Raw genomic sequence first — 23277 nt, 5'->3', positions numbered from 1 at the left:
TCAATGACATGCTGGCTTTGGGGGTGATCCAGCCGTCTTCCAGCCCTTGGGCCTCGCCGGTGGTGCTGGTCCCCAAAAAGGACGGGTCGATCCGGTTCTGTGTGGACTATCGAAAGCTCAATGCCATCACTGTAGCCAATGCCTACCCCATGCCCAGGCCGGACGAGCTCCTAAACAAGCTGGGAGGTGCTCGGTACCTTACCACCATGGATCTTACAAAGGGCTATTGGCAAGTGCCGCTAAATGCAGATGCCAGGCTGAAATCGGCCTTTGTCACCCCTCTGGGGCTCTATGAGTTCCTGACCCTGCCCTTCGGCCTCAAGGGAGCGCCGGCCACCTTCCAGCGCCTGGTGGATCAGCTACTGAGGGAAATGGAGAGTTTTGCCGTGGCGTATATCAATAACATCTGTGTCTTTAGCCAAACCTGGAAGGACCACATATCCCAGGTTAGACAAGTGCTGGACCAACTCCAAAAGGCTGGGCTAACCGTAAAACCGGAAAAGTGCAAGGTGGGGATGGCTGAGGTATCCTACCTAGGCCACCGGGTGGGAAGCGGCTGCCTAAAGCCGGAACCAGCCAAAGTGAAGGTAATCAAAGACTGGCCCGCTCCTCAAACCAAAAAGCAGGTCCAAGCCTTTATTGGGATGGCAGGGTACTATCGGAGGTTCGTGCCCCACTTTAGCGCCATAGCCGCCCCCATCACTAAGCTGTGCAAGAAGGGGAAGCCAAACAAAGTGGTCTGAACCAAGAAGTGCCAAAAGGCTCTCCGGGCGCTAAAGGAGGCTCTGGTCAGTGGCCCAGTTCTGGCAAACCCAGACTTTAACAAGCCCTTTATGGTGTTCACCAACGCCTCAGACACAGGACTGGGGGCGGTGTTAATGCAGAAGAATGAAAAGGGGGAGAGACACCCCATCGTGTACCTGAGCAAAAAGTTACTACCCCGGAAGCAAAACTACGCGGCCATCAAGAAGGAATGCCTGGCCATGGTGTGGGCCCTCAAGAAACTAGAGCCATATCTCTTTGGGCGTCACTTCACCGTGCACACCAACCACTCTCCCCTGACCTGGCTGCACCAGATAAAAGGAGCCAACGCCAAGCTCCTAAGATGGAGCCTGCTCCTGCAGGATTATGACATGGACGTGGTCCATGTGAAGGAACGTAACAACCTGATAGCGGACGCGTTGTCCCGAAAAGGAAGCCCTGAACTTCCCCAGGTCACTGGTCAGAGTGACCCCGCTCAGTTCAGTCTCGAAGGGGGGAGAGATGTGACGGAGCAGGGAGCAGGGCAGATTTGACCTGGGAATGTTGCAGGGGGGTTGCAGTGGGGATGTGGGACTTCCCTTAAAGGAAGCTACCTGAGCTGTAACCTAAGCCAGGAACGGGGGTGGGGAAAATTAACACCTTCTGCCCGGGAGACTGAACAAAGGAAAGAAGCAGCGGGAGAAGTTGGGAGTTTAGTTTCGGTTGGGGCTGGGTGGTGCAACGCAGAAAACCCCAAGCTGGGGTCTAAGCTCCCTAAACCTCCCAGAGGAACCTAATTAAGGGGGTCTGGTCGTACCTACACGCTCTGCTTAAGACTGTGTTCCTGTCCCTAAATAAACCTTCTGCTTTACTGGCTGGCTAAGAGTCGCAGTAAATCTCGGAAAAAGGGGTGCAGGGCCCTAACTCCCCCACAATCCGCAACGGGCCAGGTACAGTAGCTTGTGGCGAAACTTCTGGGGAACCACCAGCTGCCTCCTGATCCCCCACGACTCCACTTCCCCCGGGGGAGCCCACTCTCGGTACAGGAACCCCTTTTCCCACAGGAACCTTTCCTTGCATCCTTTTTTCATGGTTTGTCCCACACTGAGGTTAGCCAGGCCCCTTAGCTTTCGCAGGGAGGGGTCCTTCTGCAACTCGGCCTGGAACTTGGCGGCTGAGGAAGGGATGGGGACCTGCTTTTTTTCGTCGGCTGGGTCGGAAGCCCCAGCCACCCCGCGGCCTGTCCTTGGGTGTTCCCTTCCCACCCGGGAAGGGTTCGGTGCCTCCGGTGGGACATCCTTCCCAAGGTCAGGGCGTAGTGCCCCTCGCCGGCTCTGGCTACGGGTCACGACTAAGGCGGTCTGGGGGCTGCTTGGCCAGTCCTCTAGGTTCCCCCCCATTAACACCTCAGTGGGCAAATGGTGGTGCACTCCCACGTTCTTGGGGCCCTTCTTGGCCCCCCATTTCAGGTGTACCCTCGCTACGGGAACCTTGAATGGGGTCCCGCCCACCCCGGTCAGGGTCAGGAAGGTGTTGGGCACCACCCGATCTGGGGCCACCACCTCGGGCCGGGCCAGTGTCACCTCTGCGCCCGTGTCCCAGTATTCATAAACTTTCTTCCCATCCACCTTCAGGGGAACAAGGCACTCGCTTCGCAGGGACAGCCCCGCGCCAACCCTGTAAACGGAGAACTTTGAATCCGGAGCATCTGGCCCCCCAGAGAAGCTGGCCGGGGGCCCTTTTCTCTCTTGAGCAGTTGATAAGCTGCCAGCCCCTTTTGCGTGGGAAGCCTGCCCCTCGTCCGTCTGGGCCTCTACCAAGTTAACCCGGTGCGGGTTCGGTCTGCTCAGTCTGTCCTTGAGCTTGGGGCACTGGGCCCGAACGTGGCCTCTTCGGCCGCAGTAATAGCAGCTCAGGTCCCGTGGGTTCCCTCGAGCCGGTCGGTTGTCCCTGATGCTGGGCCTTCCCCGTGGGAGGGGATTCCCCATATTCCCCCTTTGGGAGGTCCCAGGGTGACTCTTTTTTTGCATCGCGGCGGGCCTGTTCCTTTGGGGCTCCTCCCTGCCACCCCCTGACCGGCTCTTTACAAACTCATCAGCCAGCTGCCCGGCGTGTCGCGGGTTCTCTGGCTTTCTGTCCACCAACCACAGCCTCAGGTCGGATGGGCACCGCTCATACAGTTGCTCCAGTACCAGCAGTTTAATTAGGTTCTCCTTTGTCTGGGCCCCACCAGCCCACTTGCTGGCGTATCTTTCCATGCGGACGGCTAGTTGCAGATATGAGATCTTAGGGGTTTTATTTTGACTTCGGAACCTTTTTCGGTACATTTTAGGAGTTAGCCCAAACTCACGTAGCAGGGCCTTTTTGAATAGTTCGTAGTCCTCTTTCTTTGCCTTTTCCAGTTGGCGGTACAATGCCACGGATTTGGGGTCCAGTAAGGGGGTAAGGACCCAGAGTTTGTCCGCGGGATCAACCCGGTGCAGCTCGCAGGCCGTTTTAAAGGCCTTCAGGAAGTTATTCATGTCCTCCCCCTCCTTGTATGGGGCCATGATGCACTTATTAAAGCTTCGTGCAGTCCCGGGTTCCCCCTCACTCACCGCAGCCGGGGGTTTGCTGCCCTTTAATTTTGCCAGTTTCAGGTCATGCTGACGCTGTCTTTTTTTATGCTGCCTTTGTTTTTTTTTTTCCTTCCGTTTATGCTGTTTCTGTTTTTCTTTACGCTGATGCTGTCTCTTTTTTTTCTTCCGTTCATGCTGACGCTGTTTCTTTTTTTTTTTTCGTTTATGCTGTTTTTGTTGTTTACGATTTTCCAGCTTTCTTAGTTTTAGCTCTTTTTTTTATTTCAGCCAATTCCGCTCCCCGGATGCCGAACGTCGCCGGGAGGATCCTCTGCTGGCCGGCGAGCTTCGCCGGGGGGACCCCCTGCTGGCCGGGGGGGTCACGGCGCCTTCGGTATTTGCTGGGCTTCTTCCCACCCTTCCCCTAGGCATAGGAAGGAGGGGTCTTGGGAAGCCCTCAGCAGCCGGCTGACCACTTTCAGCTGGGACAGACACTGGTGCCTGCGCTGCATTTGCCAGGCTGCTTCCCTGAGACACAGGGATTAGTTTATTTGCGCGATTTTCCGCCTTCAGCTGGGCAATGAGCTGTTTTTTGGTGAGCCTCCCAATGCGCAGCCGCCTCTGCTTGCACAGCTCCACCAGGTTGCTCTTAAGCCGCTTGGCATACATCTTCCTGCTGGCCACTCACCGGCCTGTGTGCTCACAGCTTCCCACAGTTTCCAGGGGGCCCCCTAGTGTGCCAGCCCTTTTCGAGGTCACCACCTCTCTGCCAGGGTCGAGCTGCAGACTTCTCCGCCCCTGGAACCACTCGCTGCGATCCCCCCGGGGGACCCTGTTACTGCAAAAGTTCTTTTTGCTGGTCACACACTCCCAGGGGTAATAACCGTCTTTTTCTCACTCTTTAGCGCGCCTGGTCCCCGTTAATTCCCCTTCGTTTTACTGCTCCCCAGTTACTTACTGCAGGAAGCGCCGTCCACGGGGTGCAGTAGATCCCACCGCTGCCACCAGTTGTTGCGGATTGTGGGGGAGTTAGGGCCCTGCACCCCTTTTTCCGAGATTTACTGCGACTCTCAGCCAGCCAGTAAAGCAGAAGGTTTATTTAGGGACAGGAACACAGTCTTAAGCAGAGCGTGTAGGTACGACCAGACCCCCTTAATTAGGTTCCTCTGGGAGGTTTAGGGAGCTTAGACCCCAGCTTGGGGTTTTCTGCGTTGCACCACCCAGCCCCAACCGAAACTAAACTCCCAACTCCTCCCGCTGCTTCTCTCCTTTGTTCAGTCTCCCGGGCAGAAGGTGTTAATTCTCCCCACCCCCGTTCCTGGCTCAGGTTACAGCTCAGGTAGCTTCCTTTAAGGGAAGTCCCACATCCCCACTGCAACCCCCCTGCAACATTCCCAGGTCAAATCTGCCCTGCTCCGTCACACCCTTGGCACCAGCACAGTTCCCCACATAGGGGATCCATGCAGGGCAGTGGGCAGCACCGTTCGCAATCCCCGGTGCCCCACAAGAAAAGGATACCCAAAAGGGGCCGCTCTCCCATGCCCAAACCGGCGCAGAAGTCTGCCACCGTGAGAACCATGGCAGGCCATGTGAGTTTGAGTCCTCCAACTAGGGTCCCATCGACTCCTGCCCCAGCATAGGACCAGTCGAGTCTGGGCCCCCAACATTCCCCTCTCCGAGAAGGCCACAATCTACAGTTACCTTCCGCGCTGGAGGCATTCGAGGCTGCCAAGGACCTCATTGGCTTCACGTCACCGCCTTCCCCTCCTAGGCGAGACAGGACACCGAGCTCCGTCTCAGCAGCACCTGTGAGACCCTCAGTGCCGTCCAGAGGCAAGCCGGTGATTGTACTACGCCAGTCACCATCCCCATGGCACCAATCAGTGGTACCATCCACCAGTGGACGGATGGGGAGCCGTACTGGTCCCCGAGTTCCAGGCACCACTCTCCGGCACCGCTGGGCACCGCTTCTCCATGGTCATCTTACAGTGAGTCCTCGGAGTCAGAAGTGGAGTCCTATAGGTCCAGGAGAAGTAGGCGGTCCAGCTGCTTCATCCAGAGCTGGAGCCTGGTCAGTGGCAGGCTCCCGCCCAGTGGCCTTTCTGGACCCCCTGGGTGTTCTGTCAGAGCCAGAGGTCCCATTCGAGGTCAGTCGGTGGCCTCAGCATCATATGTGCCTCTGACACTTCACCCGGGACAGGACCAATAATTTGCCACGCCAGCACGATCGCACTGGAAGACCAGGCACTGCGGGATCCCCTGGGTGCCGAGGGCAGAGAACAGGACCTGCTCCCAGCTAGGCCCTTGTCCTCATCCTCGCCTGATGAGGCGATAGCGGGAAAGTCGATGGCCCTGGCTGTGGAGGACAGCAGAGGCGGCGCAGAACTTGGGGATCCAGGTCGGAGGAGGTCGCTGAGACATCAGATTCCATGGTGGACATTCTCACCCCCTCTGGTCACTCCCGTATCACCCTGCCACTTATTAAAACCATACAGGACTCCACTAAGATCCCCGCCTCCTTACCAGCAATGGTGAAGAGGAATGAGTGGAAATACTTCGTTCCCTCTAAGGGGTTCAAGCATGTGTACATCCATCCTCCGCCAGAGTCTCTAGTGATAGCTGTGGCGAATGAGCGGGAGCACCAAGAATACCAGGGCCCTTCCCCAAAAAAACTGGAGGTTAAAAAGCTGGACCTCTTTGGGAGGAAAAATTTTTCCACCGTGGGGCTCCAGCTCCGAATTTCTAACCACCAGGCTGTCCTCACTAGGTACAGCCACAACTTGTGCAGAGCGATGGTGAAGATTACGGCGCTTCTCCTGGAGGACTCCAGGGCAGAGTTCTCCTTGGTAGAAGAAGGTAAGCTCATTGCCCGCGCCTTGCTCCAAGCAGTCCTCAATGTGGCTGGTTTGGCTACCCACACCATGGCCTCTGGGGTAGCCATGAGGAGGAGCTCCTGGCTGCACGTCTCAGGGCTCTCATATGGGGTCCAGGAGACTATACAGGACCTCCCCTTTGAGGGCTTGGTCCTCTTTTCAGAAAAGACTGACTCTCGGCTTCATAGCCTCAAGGATTCGAGGGCCACCCTCAAGTCCCTGGGCCTGAACGCTCTGGCTACACAATGGAGGCACTTTAAGTCGCAACCCCCGCCTTGTTTTTACCACCCACAAAACTGGCAGGATTTTTCTCGGAGGCATAATAGAAACAACGGGAAGAGGCCTCCCCCTTCTTCAGCTCTGGGCAGGCAAAACAGTCCTCAGGCCAGAAGCAGAACTTTTGCCTCAGGGCGCACCTTCAACACACCAGTCCGGACTCTGGATCCATTCCCCCCTTGTGCTCACTGTCCTGCATGGGGTCCAAATTATATCAGATCGCTGGGTACTCCACACGGTAGAAAGGGTATACTCCCTCCCTCCCTTCCATTCCTCTTCAGATGGAGGATGGCGTGGACTGCACTCTCAGCAAGTTTGCAGATGACACTAAACTGGGAGACGTGGTAGATACACTGGAGGGTAGGGACAGGATACAGAGGGACCTAGACAAATTAGAGGATTGGGACAAAAGAAACCTGATGAGGTTCAACAAGGACAAGTGCAGAGTCCTGCACTTAGGACGGAAGAATCCCATGCACTGTTAGACTAGGGACCGAATGGCTAGGCAGCAGTTCTGCAGAAAAGGACCTAGGGGTTACAGTGGACGAGAAGCTGGATATGAATCAACAGTGTGCCCTTGTTGCCAAGAAGGCTAACGGCATTCTGGGCTGTATAAGTAGGGGCATTGCCATCAGATCGAGGGACGTGATCGTTCCCCTCTATTCGACATTGGTGAGGCCTCATCTGGAGTACTGTGTCCAGTTTTGTACCCCACACTACAAGAAGGATGTGGGAAAAAATTGGAAAGAGTCCAGCGGAGGGCAACAAAAATGATTAAGGGGCTGGAGCACATGACTTATGAGGAGAGGCTGAGGGAACTGGGATTGTTTAGTCTTCAGAAGAGAAGAATGAGGGGGGATTTGATAGTTGCTTTCAACTACCTGAAAGGGGCTTCCAAAGAGGATGGAGCTCGGCTGTTCTCAGTGGTACCAGATGACAGAACAAGGAGCAATGGTCTCAAGTTGCAGTGGGGGAGGTCTAGGTTGGATATTAGGAAACACTATTTCACTAGGAGGGTGGTGAAGCACTGGAATGGGTTCCCTAGGGAGGTGGTGGAATCTCCTTCCTTAGAGGTTTTTAAGGTCAGGCTTGACAAAGCCCTGGCTGGGATGATTTAGTTGGGAATTGATCCTGCTTTGAGCAGGGGGTGGAACTAGATGACCTCCTGAGGTCCCTTCCACCCCTGATATTCTAGGAGTCTATGACCCTTCTCACGAGCAACTCCTCACCCAGGAGGTGCACGTGCTCCTAACGCTGGGGACAGTGGAATTGGTTCCTCAGGAGCTGAAGGGCAGGGGCTTCTATTCCCAGTATTTTCTAATACCGAAAGCCAAATGGGGCCTCATTTTTTTTTTATTTATTTTTTTTATTTAAACCTGCGAGAGCTCAACAGGTTCATAAAGAAACTGAACTGCATGGGCTTTTTAGCTTCCCTTATCCCTTGGATTCGGGGGACTGGTACGCTGCCCTTGACTTGAAGGATGCTTACTTTCAGATCTCAATAACGCCGTCCCACTGGAGGTACCTCAGGTTCGTGGTGAACCACAATCATTATCAGTTCACAGTCCTTCCATTCGGCCTGTCAGCAGCTCCTTGAATGTTTACTAAGTGCAAGGCAGTTGTGGCTCGTTCTTTCGCTAGCATAAAGTGCAGGTGTTCCTGTACCTCGACGACTGGCTAATCAAGGGTGGCTCCAGGGCGCGAGTGGAGGTGCAAGTGAGCTTCATAAGGGCTACTTTTGACAACCTGGGCCTTCTACTGAATGTACAGAAGTCAACCCTATCCCCCGTTCAGTGGACAGAGTTCATAGGGGCAGTACTGGACTCTACACAGGCGAGGGTGTACCTCCTGGAGTCTCGTTTCCGGTCCCTGTGTGACATCATACGAAGTCTCCAGGCAGTTCCTTACCATCACAGCAAGGAATTGCCTAAAGCTTCTGGGCCACTTAGCTGCTTGGACCTATGTAGTATAGCACGCCAGACTGAGACGCTGACCTCCTCAGCCTATTCGGGACGGTCTAGACAAAATCGTCACTTTACCTCGACCAGTCCTCGAGTCCCTCCTACAGTGGTTCGACCCGCAGGCGGTGTGTGCGGGTGTCCCCTTTGCCAGACCACAGCCATCCCTTTCGCTGGTGACAGACACGTCAGTGTTGGGTTGGGGCGCGCACCTGGGAGACTGCAGGATTCAGGGTATCTGGTTCCAAGCGGAGCTCTCATTTCACATCAATAAGGACAAGGTTCAACCTAGATCACATCTGGCATTTCTTCCTAAGGTTGTGTAATGATGCGGTTCTGGCGGGACCCAACTGAGAGTGCCAATTCAGGACATATGCTTAAAACAGGGCAGTTACAGCCCTAGGCTGGGTTTTCCCACCTCTAAGGCAAACCAAACCAGCCAGACAGTGAAGACTTTGGTCTCACCCCACTGGCTAACCACAAGTCACACAAGCAATTCCCTTAGACACTCCAGTTTCCCAGTATTACCACCAGTGCCACTCGTTATGGGGACAACTGGTTCTGAAAACCAATACCCCATTAAAAGAAAAAAGGTTCTCCTGATCCCAAAGGATCAAGCCCCAGACCCAGGTCAATAAACAAATCAGATCTTACCCACAAATCACGCTGTTGCCAATCCTTTAGAATCTAAAGGTTTATTCATAAAAGGAAAAAGATAGAGATGAGAGCTAAAATTGGTTAAATGGAATCAATTACATACAGAAAGTTCTTGGTTCAGGCTTGTAGCAGTGATAGAATAAACTGCAGGTTCAAATCAAGTCTCTGGAATACATCCCCAGCTGGGATGGGTGATTCAGTCCTTTGTTCACAGCTTCAGTTTGTAGCAAAGTCCTTCCAGAGGTATGAAGCAGGATTGAAGACAAGATGGAGGAGAGGCATCAGCCTTTTTATAGTCTTTTCCAGGTGTAAGAAAACCTCTTTGTCCTTACTGTGGTAAATTACAGGAAAATGGGGTCTGGAGTCACATGGGCCAGGTCCTGCATACTTTGCTGAGTTGCAAGGCCTATTTGCCTTCTCTCAATGGGTCAGTTGTATAGCTGATGGTCCTTAATGGGCCATCAAGCAGGCTAGGCAGAGCTAGCACCAACTTGTCTGGGATGTTTCCCAGCAGCATAGCATAAGTTTGAAATACAGACCGTATAGAGCCAATATTCATAACTTCAACTACAAAATTGATACACACATACAAACAGCATAATTATAACCAGCAAACCATCACCTTGTCTTAGACACCTCATTTGACCCCGTTTATACTAGATTTGGTGCCACTACAGGACTTTGGTTGCAACCATGTTCTATATGGTCCCAGTTCAAATCAATAACGTGACAGGTTGTCTCCCAGTTTCATGTTAACCAGGATATCTTCCAGTTTTCTACCCTAAGCCGTATGCAAGCAGCGTGGAGCAAAAACTTCACTCATTGGACGTTTGCTGGTCGTTAGTCTTCTATATCAAACGGATGAAACCATTCTGGAAGTCCATTCAGCTGTTTGTCGCAGTAGCAGATGGAATGAAAGGGCTTCTAGTCTCCTCCCACAGAATTTCACCATGGATCATGTCCTGTATCTGGGCGTGTTACGATCGGGCGACAATACCTGCCCCTCTGTTTACAGCGCACTCCATGAGGGCATTCCTGGCCCAGGTTCTGACCCAGGAAATCTGCAGAGCTGCGACTTGGTCCTCAATCCACATGTTCACCTCACATTACGCCATTACCCAGCAGGCTAGAAATAATGCAGCCTTTGGCAGAGCGGTGCTACAGTCAGCAAACCTTTGAGCTCCGACCCCGCTTCCAAAATTTAGGCTTGGTAATCACCTAATTGGTTAGCTACCTTTCCAATACCCACCCACCTACCCCTCTGTCAGAGCAAACCGCCAAGAAGGAACTGAGGTGGTGTCGGGTCAGCAGGGCCCTATATTTGGCGTCATGGAGGCATGACTCCAGGGGGCGCTTGGACTGACCCGACGGGTACTGCTAGGGGAAAAACCTTCCAGCTGCCATGCACGCGGTGCATGCACACCTAATTGGAATGGACATGAGCAACATATTTCGAGGAACAACCGTTACGAAAGGTAGGTAACAGGTTTTTTTTAATGGCTTTCAGAACTGATGTCTCCACCAGCCCAGGTTCCATTAAGAATAGCCCAGACAGCTTGACCTCTCTTGCTGCAATCTAGAAGTGTTTTCATAGCTATGCATCAAATCCATACTACAGCTGTGTTGGCAGGCGTTTCAGAGCTGCAATTCTAGGCTAGAGGAGAAGTCTCTTCATGTTAAGATATCTAGCCTTTCCCGACACTAGCAAGCACCTGTCTGGGAAAACTCAGTTCTGAGTTAGGTGCCCAGGCTCCTTATACAATAAGACCATAAGAAAGGCCAGACTGGGTCAGACCAATGGTCCATCTAGCCCCGTGTCCTGTCTTCTGGCAGTGGCCAGTGGCAGGTGCTTCAGAGGGAATGAACAGAACAGGGAAATTTCAAGTGATCCATCCCCTGTCGCCCATTCCCAGCTTCTGGCAGTTGGAGGTTTAGAGACACCTGATGCATAGGGGCCTGTGGCACCTTTGAGACTAACAAGTGCCTTGCATCTGAAGAAGTGAGGTTCTTACCCACGTAAGCTTATGCTCCCAGTACTTCTGTTAGTCTCAAAGGTGCCACAGGACCCTCTGTTGCTTTTTACAGATTCAGACTAACACGGCTACCCCTCTGATACCTGATGCATAGGGTTGCCTCCCTGACCATTTTGGCTAATAGCCCTTAATGGACCTGTCCTCCGTGAACGTATCTAATTCTTTTTGAGCCCAGTTATATCTTTGACCTTCCCAACATCCTCTGGCAACAAATTCCACAGGTTGACTGTGTGTGGTGTGAAGAAATACTTCCTTGTGTTTATTTTAAACCTGCTGCCTATTCATTTCATTAGTTAGATGACCCCTAATTCTTGAGTTACATAGATAGGACAGTAACACTTCTTTAGTAGCTTTCTCCACACCAGTCATGATTTTATAGACCTCTACCATCTCAACACCCTTAATCGTCTCTTTGCCAAGCTGACCAGTCGCAGCCTTTTCAATCTCTCAGATGGCAGCTGGTCCATCCCCTAATCTACCTTTTCCAGCTCTAATGTCTTTGTTGAGAGAGGGCGACCAGAACTGCAGTATTCAAGGTGTGGGCATACCAGGGATTTATACAGTGGCATTATGATATTTTCTGTTTTATTATTTATCCCTTTCCTAATGGTTTCTAACATTCTGTTAGGTTTTTTGGACTGAAACTGCACACTGAGCAGATGTTTTCAGAGAACTATCCACATGACGCCAAGATCTCTTTCTTGAATGGTAACAGCTGATTTAGACCCCATCATTTTGCATGTAGAGTTGGGATTATGTTTTCCAGTGTGCATTACTTTGCACTTATACAATGCATGGGGAGATTTAAGTGCCTAAGAATGGGATTCTCAGATGCCAGCAAGCTGAGGACCTCAGCCTACCCTAGCCAGTAGGGAATGCTAAGGAGACGGGTGAAGCCTCAGTCCCATCCTGACAAGGTAATTAGGTTCCTAAATCAGGGCTGGAGGGAGGAGTTTATCTCTGCTTGGGATTCACAGCTGTGAATTTGCCTTCATTTCTTACCCCTCATCAGGGGCAAATCTATCAGGCTCATGACTGACAATATGTCCTGCATGTTCTGTATCAGCAAACAAGAAGAAGCAAGATTCCCCTCCCTGTGCACCAAAGCAATAATGTTGTGAATCTGGTGTATAGTCCATCAGATCCAAATTTCAGCCATCTACCTCCCTGGTGTTCAGAGCCCCACAGCTGATACTCTCAGCAGGCACTTCTCCCAGGATTATGAATGGGAGCTGGACTCTCAAATTCTCCATGGTATATTCCAAAATTGGGGATTTCCAAAAATGAACCTCTGCTCTAACTCCAGGACAAGAAATGTCATCAATTGTGCTCAAGAGGAGGTCTAGGCCGTCACTTTCTGGGAGACGCCTTTCTCCTATTTTGGATGAAGGGACTATTTTGTGCATTTCCTCTAACACTGCTAGTATTGAGTGACACACAAGATCAGACACAACAAAGTCAGGGTTAGTCTTATAGTAACAACCTGGCCGAGACAAGCTTGGTATCCTGACCTGCTTCACCTGTGTCCACCCGATGATTAAGCTTCTGATCATTCCTCAGCTCTTCCAAGATCCAGATCATTTACTTAGCATCAGGGCACGGTTCCTTGATGGGGTTAGAATCTACCTGCTCTGTGAAAGTACAAGTGTTACTCAACAGGAGAAGGAAGTAAAACTGAATTCTTTACCTGCAGAAGTGGAACAGATTCAGTCATTGGTGTCAACGCCACTGGCTCGTGTCTGAATCTTCATCACTTTCAGCTATCCTGGACTTAACTGTTAGACCTAAAGAAACCAGGGTTATCAATTAGCTCGATGAAGGTTCACTTGGCTACAGTATCAGCTCTTCATCCTCTAGTAGAAGGGTTTTCTATATTTGCTAACCCTATGTCTTCATGATTTATTAAGGGTTTGGGGAACCTCTACACTCAAGTTAAGGATCCCTACTGCAACTTGGGACCTCAGCCTAGTACTTAGATGTCTCATGAGACTTGCCCTGTGTTTCAAGACTTATTAAAAATCAGCATTAGCAGTCCAGAGTGCTCCTTGGCCAGCGCTTTTAAAACTCTTGATTGCAGCTCTTGATCTGAACCTGCTTTTTTACAAATATCAAACTTTAGTAACTGCCTTTTAAAATCCTTCTTAGTTATTGTTGGAATGGAAAGTATTTCATCAATCATCATCATCGTTTATGAATATATCATCTGGCTTTTTCCCAAAAACAGAACAGAAATATTTATTGAATGTTTGTGCCATTCTTTCATTATTCAATACCATTGTTAGGATTTCTTTTGCTCCTAATATACTTTTAAGAGTCCTCCTTCTCATTCTGAATTCTGCTGACCGTAGGTTTCTTCTTGTGTCTTTTTGATTCCCTTTTCAATTTTCTACCTTTCCTAGCTTCCAATTTATATTCATTACTATGAACCTCTCCTTTTTTCCATTTGTTTGTTGTTTTTTAAAAAATTTATACTTGCTTTCACTTCCCCTTTAACTCAAATTGTTCATTTGTTTAACTAATTCAGCTTCTTTCAGTGGTTGCTTTTTGAACATGTAATAAAATGTTCTTAGAGTGCCCAGGTAGTCACATTCTTTTATTTAATTTTTTTCTCCCAGTTGATTTGGCTCAATTATTTTCAGCTTTGTGAAATTGTCCCTTTTAAAGCACCGTGTGTGAGTGTGTGTGTGTATATATATAATTTATTTTTTTTACTGGTTAGGACTTTTTTGTTTGCACATTATAAATGTGATCAAGTCACGATCACTTGCACCTAAGCAACCACTAACTTTTAGTTCTGTGATCAATTCCCTTTGATCTATTACTGTCCTTGTTCACCAAGGACCTGATCCAGTTGCTGCGATAGCCAATGGGAGTTGGATCAAGCCCTCAGAGAACAGAGCATTCTTGTTATCTGTAGATGTATTTCTCTGATGAACAAGGTTATTCACCAGCAGCTCTCCCTTTGTTTGAAATTCTAGGCAGATTTCTGTCTTGTCTGTTGTTGACACTGTCCCGCGCTGGAAAGTCTCTTCAGATGGAACAATTTTCTGTATTGGTTAAGCAAGAGTGTTGCACTTGAATTTGCTTCTCATCTAAGACTTTCCTTCCATCCAGGCGTCTCCCTGTTCAGTCTGTGCGCATCGCTTTTCCTGACTTGCTGAGCGAGGCTTGGGTATTCAGGCTGGCATCTTACACCTGCATTTTGGCTGGTGGCTCCAAGTGAGTGAGATGAGAGCCTCACTGTGGAGACGCCACCCCTCCTTATGGACCTACCTCCGAGCTCCCCACTTCTCCTGGTGATGTCCTTGTCTGCCTTTTGGCACTTTTCACTTCTGTTTACACACGTAGGAGGCCAGGATTGGTTTTCTTTTGGCCACCCTGAAATGGAGCTTATAGAATGCCGGCAATGGGAGTTCTCCAGTCAGGCCACAGCTCCCCTCACCTTCAGTGTTTGTTCCCTGCCCCCCACCTCTCACGACTGCCCCCTGCATGTGCACCAGCCTCACCCCCCCAGGCACCCAGCAGCATTCTCCTCTGCACTGTCCAATCAGCCCCTGGCGGGGAGGGTGGGGGGTGGGTGTTGTGTTGCTTACACAATGAGAGTTCGCGACACCATCAGGAGCTGTGTTTTAGCAGTGCCCCCTGCCTGTTACAGCCTTGGGCTCTAGCACAGTGGCACTGCCTGGGGGTACCGTGATCCTAGCCACACGGCAAAACAAACTGGGGGACTGCTGCATTGTAACTGAGTCCCAAAGGGTTAATGAGTTCACAGTGTCGAGTTAAACAAGCCACAGTTGGGCCTAATCTAGTCCCCATGGAATTGGAGGGGAAGCTGTGTCTTGTTTAACTTTCCCGCTCCACTAGGGAGCCGGCTCCCAATGGGTCTGGGCTGTAGCTCGCACATCCTGTAAGGTGGAAGTGTCCCTGGTCTGACATGGCTTTCCTTATGGGGGCTCAGGAATACATTGTATTTAGAACATTGGTGAGAATTAATCTGCAGTTGCATTGATATAAACAGCAAATTGATGAAAGCCCCTTGGAGCACAGCCATTGGTTGGGGGTACTTGTGATGTCAGAGCAGTAGGGTTCTCCTCTGACCTTTACCCCAACTCTCTTGGCCACTAATTTCCCAGCAACAGAACCCGCTGCTGGAAATCCTGCTCTCACAGTAGGAAAATGCCTGCTAAGCTCTGTGGCTCCTGCGCCCAGAGGTGCCATGCCTGAGTTGCTCCTGTCCCATGTGTGCTGACTGGATCGCTTTGTTCCCCAGATAAAGGGGTGGTGTTTGGCTCCCCGCTGACTGAGGAGGGCATCGCCCAGGTCTCGCAGCTCATCGAATACCTGCACAAGCGTAAGTGACTCTCAGCTCTCATGCCAGCTTGTCATTCCCAGGGTGCATCCTGCTGGGGCCTCTGGGGTTGCTTTGTAGCACAGGGCAGAACACTGGGCTCCAAACTAGAGTGTTTGCTTGGATTGTGGGCTGGTGCTGTGACCCAGAGTCACCTGTGGCAGCTCCTAGCCCTTCTCTCACCTCTCTGATTTTGCAAGCATTCCTTCTGCCGGAGCCGTAGGGCACATCCTGGGGCCTTGGGGTTGTATGTAGCCCACTGAGTAAGGTTTTCTCTATGGGATCCCATACAGGTGGCTAGAAGGGAAATTGGGAGAGGGCTCCTTGTGTCAAAGGTCGGGAGCCCCCTCCTCGTGATGAGTGATCTCTCTCCTACTCCCTGCCGAGCAGATCTGCGAATGGAGGGCTTGTTTCGCGTGCCGGGGAACAGTCTCCGGCAGCAGATCCTGAAGGATGCCCTGAACAGTGGGGTGGATATTGACCTGGAATCGGGGGAGTTTCACCCCAACGATGTGGCCTCTCTGCTGAAGATGTTCCTGGGTGAATTACCAGAGCCCCTGCTGACACACAAGCACTTCCAAGCCCACCTCAAAATTGCAGGTGAGTAGACAAGAGGGGCAGCGATAGACACAACGGATGGGAGCTGAGCGAGCCTCCTCCAGGGCAGCTTATGTCAACTGGCCACACCCTGGGATGTTCGTCTCTTTCAGCACCTTGGTCTTGTGCCGGGGAGGGAATGACCCCGAGGATGTTCTTCTTGTCTGTTTCGGCCCCGGGGGGCAGGAGTTAACCATACCCACCTGGGGGATGGGGAGGGTTCCCGGGGGTGATGGAGCCAGGGTAGGCATGTCTGTGGGGGAGGGTTGGGTAACTGGCCAGTATGGACCTAGCTTCCTGGTTACGGGGTTCCAAGTGGCTTCAGCTCCTGCTCCCTGGCTTGCAGGCCTGATGCAGTTTGATGACAAGGGGAACAAGACCAGCGCGCCGGATAAGGAGCGGCAGATCGAAGCCCTGCAGCTGCTCTTCCTGATCCTCCCCCCGCCCAATCGCAGCCTGCTCAAGCTCTTGCTGGACCTGCTCTACCAAACGGCCAAGAAACAGGACAAGAACAAGATGTCTGCCCACAACCTGGCGCTCATGTTTGCACCCCACGTCCTGTGGCCCCGAAATGTAAGCAACTGCAGGGCAGAACAGTGCAGCTGGGAGGGACTCCGGATTACAACAGTAGATGGGCCGTGGGCCAGGACGGGAGGGTGCTGGCCAGGCTGTGTGGGGGACATAGGAGAGGGAGAGTGGGTGGGGCTGACAGTCAAGCCAGGAGCCTTGGCAGAGCTGTGTTGGGGGACGCTGGTGCCATGGCCGCTGCCTGCCATATGAGTGACAGCCGTGTATATTGCTTCCTCTTTTTCAATACGTCTGAGAAGTCACCAAACTCCTGCTGTATCTAGGAATTGCCTTGTGAGCGATGCACGTGGCCTGGGGGATGCACCGCAGCCCTTTCTCTGCAGGGCCCCTGTGCCTGCTGAAGTGCAGGGCTGAGAGCTTGGGCTGTCCTGGGGCAGGCTTTGGCCCTGGTGCAGTCTGCCGATGGGCATGCTGTGTGTCCAGTGCAATAGAGGGACAGGAACGTCCCCGCGGAGTCTGGCAGCACCGCCTGCCCCCTCCCCTTCTAATGCTCGTGCTTGGCCTTCGTCCCCTCGCCAGGTGACAGCAAACGACCTGCAGGAGAATATCACAAAGCTGAATGACGGCACGGCCTTCATGATCAAACACTCGCAGAAACTCTTCAAGGTCAGTGCGCCCCTCGGGGGCCTCTACCCCTGCTCTCCCTGTCGCTTCCACATGCCCTTCCTGGAGGGGCTCGCAGGGTGCTGTGGCTGGCTGGTGACACTGCCTGTGCCCTCCTGAGAGGGGGTAGCTGAGAAGTGCCAAGCCAGTGACCCAGCAGAAGCGAAGTGCACAGGTGTGCAATGCCCAAACTTGGCCTCTTCCTCCTTTGCTGGTTGACAGCACCCTCTGCAGGCTAGTTCAGGCACTGGCTTTGGCAGGCTCTGAAGCATGTTTGTTTCATAGGGGACGTTCACAAAGGCCATTTCTGGGGATCTTAGGGTCCCTGTGTACAGGAGAACATCTTCTGGGGCTCTCCCGTGGTGAGTGCTGGTAGGAGTTGAATCTGTATGCAGGTGGGATGCCCTCGGTCTCATGCCCATGGCGAAGCCTCTCCCAGGGCTGCGTCTGAGCTGGTAGGCTGCGAGCGGAGGAGAAGCCCAGCACTGCACACTCCAGGTGCAGGGTGGGTTAGTGGGACATTGCTGAGGGGCTCTCTACCCCAGTCCAGGTTCTCTTGGGGAGGATCGAGTTCATTTGCAGGGTAGCCTGTGTCTTGGACATGCAGCACACTTGCCAGTCACGCTAAGGGTCTCCAAGGCCTGGAGCTGCCGTTTTCAGGAAAGCAGTTCTCAGCATGCCCATTTTCTCTCTGCAAGGCCCCACCATCTCTAGGTGAGCATTTCCTCCTCTCTTAGTCAGGCTCCGGCTCGGGGTGCCCACGGCTGGGGGAGTTGTTTGCAAATGGAGAAAGCACTTGAGACCCTTTTCAGGGTACGTTGGGCTGGCCGTACTCTCTCTGTTCCACTGGGGTTGGTTTCGTGTCCCAGCAGAAGCGCATTGTACCACAGTCACTGTCCCTGCATGGACAGAGAAAAGCACTAGTGAAGCCACTGGCTCCTTGAGTGCAGAGGGGCCGGTGGGGTGTGCAGCGTGGTGCAGGGCCCATGGGAAATGCCAGCTCTCGTCTGTGCTCACTGTCTGCCTTCCCTTCCTGCCCAGGCTCCGGCATACGTTCGAGAATGTGCCAGGCTGCACTACCTGGGGTCCAGAGTGCACGCTTCAAAGGTGAGGACAGCAGATGAGTGGCTGCCCACAGGGAAGGGGCAGGTTCTGGGAGGAAAGTGTCACTCTGGTGCTGTGCAGAGGGTTTTACAAGTGAGAGAAGCTGAAAACTGAAACAGTGCCAAGAACAGGCTCTGCCCAGAGACGGGAGGGGGAGCTGCCATGGGACCATGACTCAGGATCACCCGGGTGATGGCACTGGAGGGAGGAGCTGGAGCATAGACACCATGGCAGCCCCCAGATCTAACACCAGGCCTATTCTCTGTCCCCAGGCACCATATGTGTAGTGACTAGATACTACTTCACTGGGCTGTTGTGTTCAAACCAACCTGAGCCATTCACATTAACCACTGGGCTCAGGCCATTCTTGGTCCGGGACCTGCACACGCTGCTGCAGCAGCAAGGGGGGCTTGAAGATCAGACCCTCCACTAGATGGGGAAAGAGAATTTCTCCTCTCGCTCTCCAGCAAACCAGTCCTTCCCGTCTAGCTGAAGGAACTGGAATGATGCACTGGAGGGAGAGCTGCACCAAGCCCATCTCAGCCTGGGGGAGCTGCTGCCCTGTGGTGTCCAGGGGACGGGAGGAGCCAGTGGAAGTCACCTTCTCACTGCCGCCCCTGTGTTTGGCACAGCTCGGACCGTTGCTGCACAGCAGTGGGAATGGAGTGGGACCAAGTCTTGCACGGGAGCTGGCACAGCTCTTCCTGCGGGCCCTCAGACACAGTGGCTGGCTTGGGTTTTGTAACGAGTCGCGTCGCTCCCTGGGATCGAGCATGCCCACCCTGTGGAGCGCAGCAGGCTGGCACTAGGGCAGGGAGTGACGTGGGAACGTGACCATGCCCCTCTGAATTTTCCCAGGACGACCTGGATTTGCTGACATCGGCTGGGTCCAAGGACCTCCAGCCCCTGAAGTCTCAGAAGCGGAGCAGGCTGGATCCTTCCCACCGGGAGGAGACGCAGCAGCGCACGGAGGAGGCGCTGAAGGAGCTCTTCCACCACATCCACAGCATGCCAGACTCTGCGAAGAAGAAAAAGCTCATCCGGCAGGTAGTGTTCAGGGACCGGGGGCTCGTCCGCGGGAGCACACCACTGGCTGCAGGCTCCCAGAGGCAGGACTCGCCCACAAAGCCACCCACAGATCCTGAGCATGTGTGGGGGTTGGAGTGCTGTGCCCTGGAGCTGAGCCGGGTAGCTGGGGGGCGACTGGAAGATAGTGTAGTTGTTGGTTTAACACCTAACATGGTGCCCTGCGTGTTCTCTCTAGTTCCATAAGCATCCTGGCACTCTCACTCCTGGGCCCGATGCGCCGACACCCCCGGTCCAGAGGCGCACCCGCTCCCGCTCCTTCAGCGGCCTCATTAAGGTAACTGCAGCTCCCCGTCCGAGCGCTGTCTGCTGCGGGTCTCTGGTCAAAGTCCCTCTCTGGCCCTGCCCACTGCCCTCTCCTATGCTTTGGGGAGCTCCCAAGTCTTCTCTCAGGCCTGGCTCTTTTCAGCATGTTGGGATGGTCCGGCTTAGTGAAGCCCCCTGCTCAGGTGCAGCGGTCGGAAGAGTAAACCAAGTGTTGAGGTGCCTGTGGAAAGGGGTAGAAAACAAAACGGAGACTGTTCCAATCCTCTGCATCAGCCCCGGGGCGTACGCATGTGCGTACAGATCACCCTGGCTCCAGAACAGCCTAGAGGGGCCCAGGAACAGGCGACAAGCTCTGGAGGGACTGAAAAGCCTGGGACCGTTTACTGGAGAGAGGGGCCAGGAGAGGGATATGAAATACTGAATGGTTCAGAGAAAACAGCCTGTGCTCTAGTTACCCTGCATAACGGCAGGGCAATGATATCAGGAGACAACACATGTAAATCATAGGGTTAGAAGGGACCACAAGGGTCATCTAGTCCAGTGGTTCTCAACCTTTGTGATACCAGGGACTGGCTTGCTGCCTTCCCAACCTGTGTCAGGGAGATCTCCAGGTCCGGCGCCGGTCCACAGACTGGTCGTTGAGAAACACTGAGCTGGTCTAACCCCTAGCTGAGATTCAGGATTTGTTGTGTCTAACCCATCCCAGAGAGATGGCTGTCTAGCCTCCTTCGGAAACCTCAAGCGAAGCAGCTTCTACGACCTCCCTAGGCAGGCTGTGCCATTGGTCTACTGCTCTTATCGTTTCTGAGATTTAATTTAAATGTAAAACTGCTAAGACCTTTCTACACCATGCATAACCAGTTGGGGAACTCACTGCCCCAGGCTGTCATAGCTAGTAAGAGATGGGACTAGCTGCTTCTCCAGATAATCAGCACGTTTGCAGGTACGTTAGAAAGAGTAACAATAATGTCGCTGTGAGGATAGAAACATCCTGCACCAGGGCATGAGGCAGCCACCACTTGACAGCTGGGGAAAGAAATTTCCCTTGTGGTGGGTAACTCCCCAGTTCCCTCTGGGTGTTTCACACCTTCCTCTGGACAGCTTGTGTCTGTCACTGTCAGAGACAGGATATCGGGCGAAATGGGCCCATTCTGGTCTCAGGCCCAGTGTTTGTGCCCATGCAAAGTCAAGCGAGTGTCTTTCATCCTTCTGTGACAGTCAGTCTGACTGCCAGAGAGATATGTTAGCCCTAGAATGATAAAGACCCTTTTTCTTACCAGCTGAGAAGGGGTTACCTCAGGTCAGTTCAGGACACCGGAGTCCAATTAAGGGCTGCTGGAGACCTTTACAAACCCCTCCTCTGGTGAGAGAGGGAGTGGAGAGCTGAATGCCTGTTTAGGGGAAGGACTGACACCCCAGGGCCTATAACAGGACAACACCCCCCAGCGAGGGGGCAGGGGAAGGTTTGTTTGTGTTTGTAAATTGGTTTCTCTTTGTTCGGTGGAGGAGCGCTCCTAGGGCCTGCCCCGATGCCTATCTCCAAAATCCTGATAAGTAAACCCAAGGGGGAAGAGAAACACTGTCCCAAGTGTGGCTGCTTTACCCCAGGCCCCACCACCGCCAGAGGGGGAAGTGCTGGGAGGAGGTGCCCTGCCACACCTTTCTTTGAGCGAACCTTGTTGGGTCGGATTTCAGGTTGGTCCTGTTTGCGGGGAGTCTTTTGCTTCTTTTCCCAACATCCAGCTGCTGGCCATGTGAGGCTGTGATTTCAACCCAGAATCCGCATCCTGTCCCAGCGCTCCCTTCCCCGCTTAAGGCCTCTCTCAGCACTTACCAACAACCCTCTCTTCTTTCTAACTCAGAGGAGGATGCTGGGGAACCCACTGATCTTGGAAAGGAAAAGCAGGGATTCCACACCGGAATCAGAGCGAGCCAGCAAAGAGAACCTCCACCTGGTAAGAGCTATGCCTGGGGCTGCGTGTGCTGCCTGGAGGGGAGGTGGTACACGGGACTTCGCTTCACCGAGGGAGTGTTGGCTGCGCTCTGCCGGAGTCTGGGCCTGTGGATGATCTGTCTGCAATCAGACACGAAGCCAGAAGATGCCATTCTGGGGACAGCCCTTTGTGCAACCCAAGGCTTGGAATGGAGACAGCCCTGGAGTTCAGTGCTGGTTCTCACCTGGGCGGTGCGCCTCTGGCTCCAGTCGTGCTGTGGAAGTTCTCTCCTGGCTTCTCTGCCCTCCATAGTTTATCCCATTATATCTGCCTTGCTCTCTCACTCCTCCTAAAGCTGCTTCTCCCACTTCCCCCGGATCTTGCCATGGCGCTCTCTGAGAGACTGAGCTGAAGATTCATGTTAGGAGCACAGGACCTCCTGGCCATGGAGTCCAGTCCCTGATATCGCAGGGAAACCCTGTCAGATTGTCCCCATCATTAACTTATCAAGCTCCATCTTCAAACTAGTAGGTTGTTTGCTCCACTGCTCCTACTGGGAGGCTGCTCCAGATTGCTTCCCTGTGAGGGTTAGAAACCACCTTCTCATTTCAGCCTTCGCTCCATTTGCTCTGGTGCCAGCAGTGTCCTTTAACTGCAGCAGTTCTTCTCCCTCCCAGGGTATTTATAGAGAGCAACTGATCCCCTCTCAGCCTGCACTGTGCTAGGCTGAACAAGCCACCATCTTCCAGTCTCCTCTCGGAAGCTCGCTCTCCGTTCCCCTGATCATCCTAGGAGCCCTCTGCACCGTTCCAATTTGAATTCAGATTATTTTCATATTGGCCTCCAGGCCAGCCCTGCATCTTTCCTCTCACTCCGTCAGTGCCAGGCCCAGGTCGGTTTGGTGGGTTAATCTAGACTAACCAGCAGCTAAAGGCAAAGGCATCTGCTCCCTGTACAGGAGATCATTGTCCTTTGTGCGGTAACACCATGTCCAGTGCCAGTCAGGGTGAATTTGGACTTGGGTAAGAGACTAACCATCTACTTAGCATGGTCTGCTTGCAAGGAAGAACTTGGAGTATCAGTTCATCCCCCAGCCTGTCCCTGCTCCCTCTGAGCCTTCTGCCTCTCTCACCATTTAAACTGTTTCCAGTTACAGAGACCGCCTGAATCTCCAGCAAGTCATGGCACCCGAGCAAAGTTGAAATTGTCTGAGGGCAGGAAAGAGGTGAGAAATTCTGCACACATGTTGTCCTCCACACCACTCCAGCACATGTAAACCCCTGCATCCCATTGCATTCTAAATTGTGGCCTGTGCCTGCCTTCATCTTGAATATGGGCACGAGGCCTGCAGGATGACAGATCCCAGCACGCAATGCTCCATCTCGGTTTAAGTGGCCTGGATCATTGCGTCCCAGGAGCTGCAGTGCCCTGGGTCTTTCTCTTTGTGTCAAAGATGAGGGTTGCTGCGGCCTGCTGTGTGTGCTTGGCCCCTTTGGAAGTCAGGGAGGGGGTGTCTCACGCTGGGCTTCCAAACGTCGTCACCCAGAATGAGTGGGGAGGAGTGAACAGATTGACTAGGTGCAGCTGTCAGGCTGCCTGCGAGCAGCCGGTGTGGTGCTTTGGAATGTGCTGGGCCTGCTCTAGGGCCTGGTTA

At 52.9% G+C, this 23277-nt stretch overlaps 1 protein-coding gene across 2 annotated transcripts in view; it reads left to right on the top strand.

Moving 5' to 3' along the window:
• The window catches only part of ARHGAP19 (Rho GTPase activating protein 19), a 71850-nt gene that overhangs the window by 42545 nt on the left and 6028 nt on the right, over positions 1-23277 (top strand). For both annotated transcript variants that reach the window (XM_034776608.1, XM_034776609.1), the window contains exons 3-11: positions 15367-15447; positions 15835-16044; positions 16388-16614; positions 17149-17235; positions 18274-18339; positions 19195-19383; positions 19601-19699; positions 21552-21644; positions 22774-22848. In XM_034776608.1, coding sequence (XP_034632499.1) covers positions 15367-15447; positions 15835-16044; positions 16388-16614; positions 17149-17235; positions 18274-18339; positions 19195-19383; positions 19601-19699; positions 21552-21644; positions 22774-22848 — 1127 coding nt within the window. The remainder of the gene's footprint in view (positions 1-15366; positions 15448-15834; positions 16045-16387; positions 16615-17148; positions 17236-18273; positions 18340-19194; positions 19384-19600; positions 19700-21551; positions 21645-22773; positions 22849-23277) is intronic.

Source organism: Trachemys scripta, chromosome 7 (genome assembly GCF_013100865.1).
Source record: "Trachemys scripta elegans isolate TJP31775 chromosome 7, CAS_Tse_1.0, whole genome shotgun sequence".
NCBI classification, from domain to species: Eukaryota; Metazoa; Chordata; order Testudines; family Emydidae; genus Trachemys; species Trachemys scripta.
This window is presented reverse-complemented; position numbering and strand designations above follow the sequence as displayed.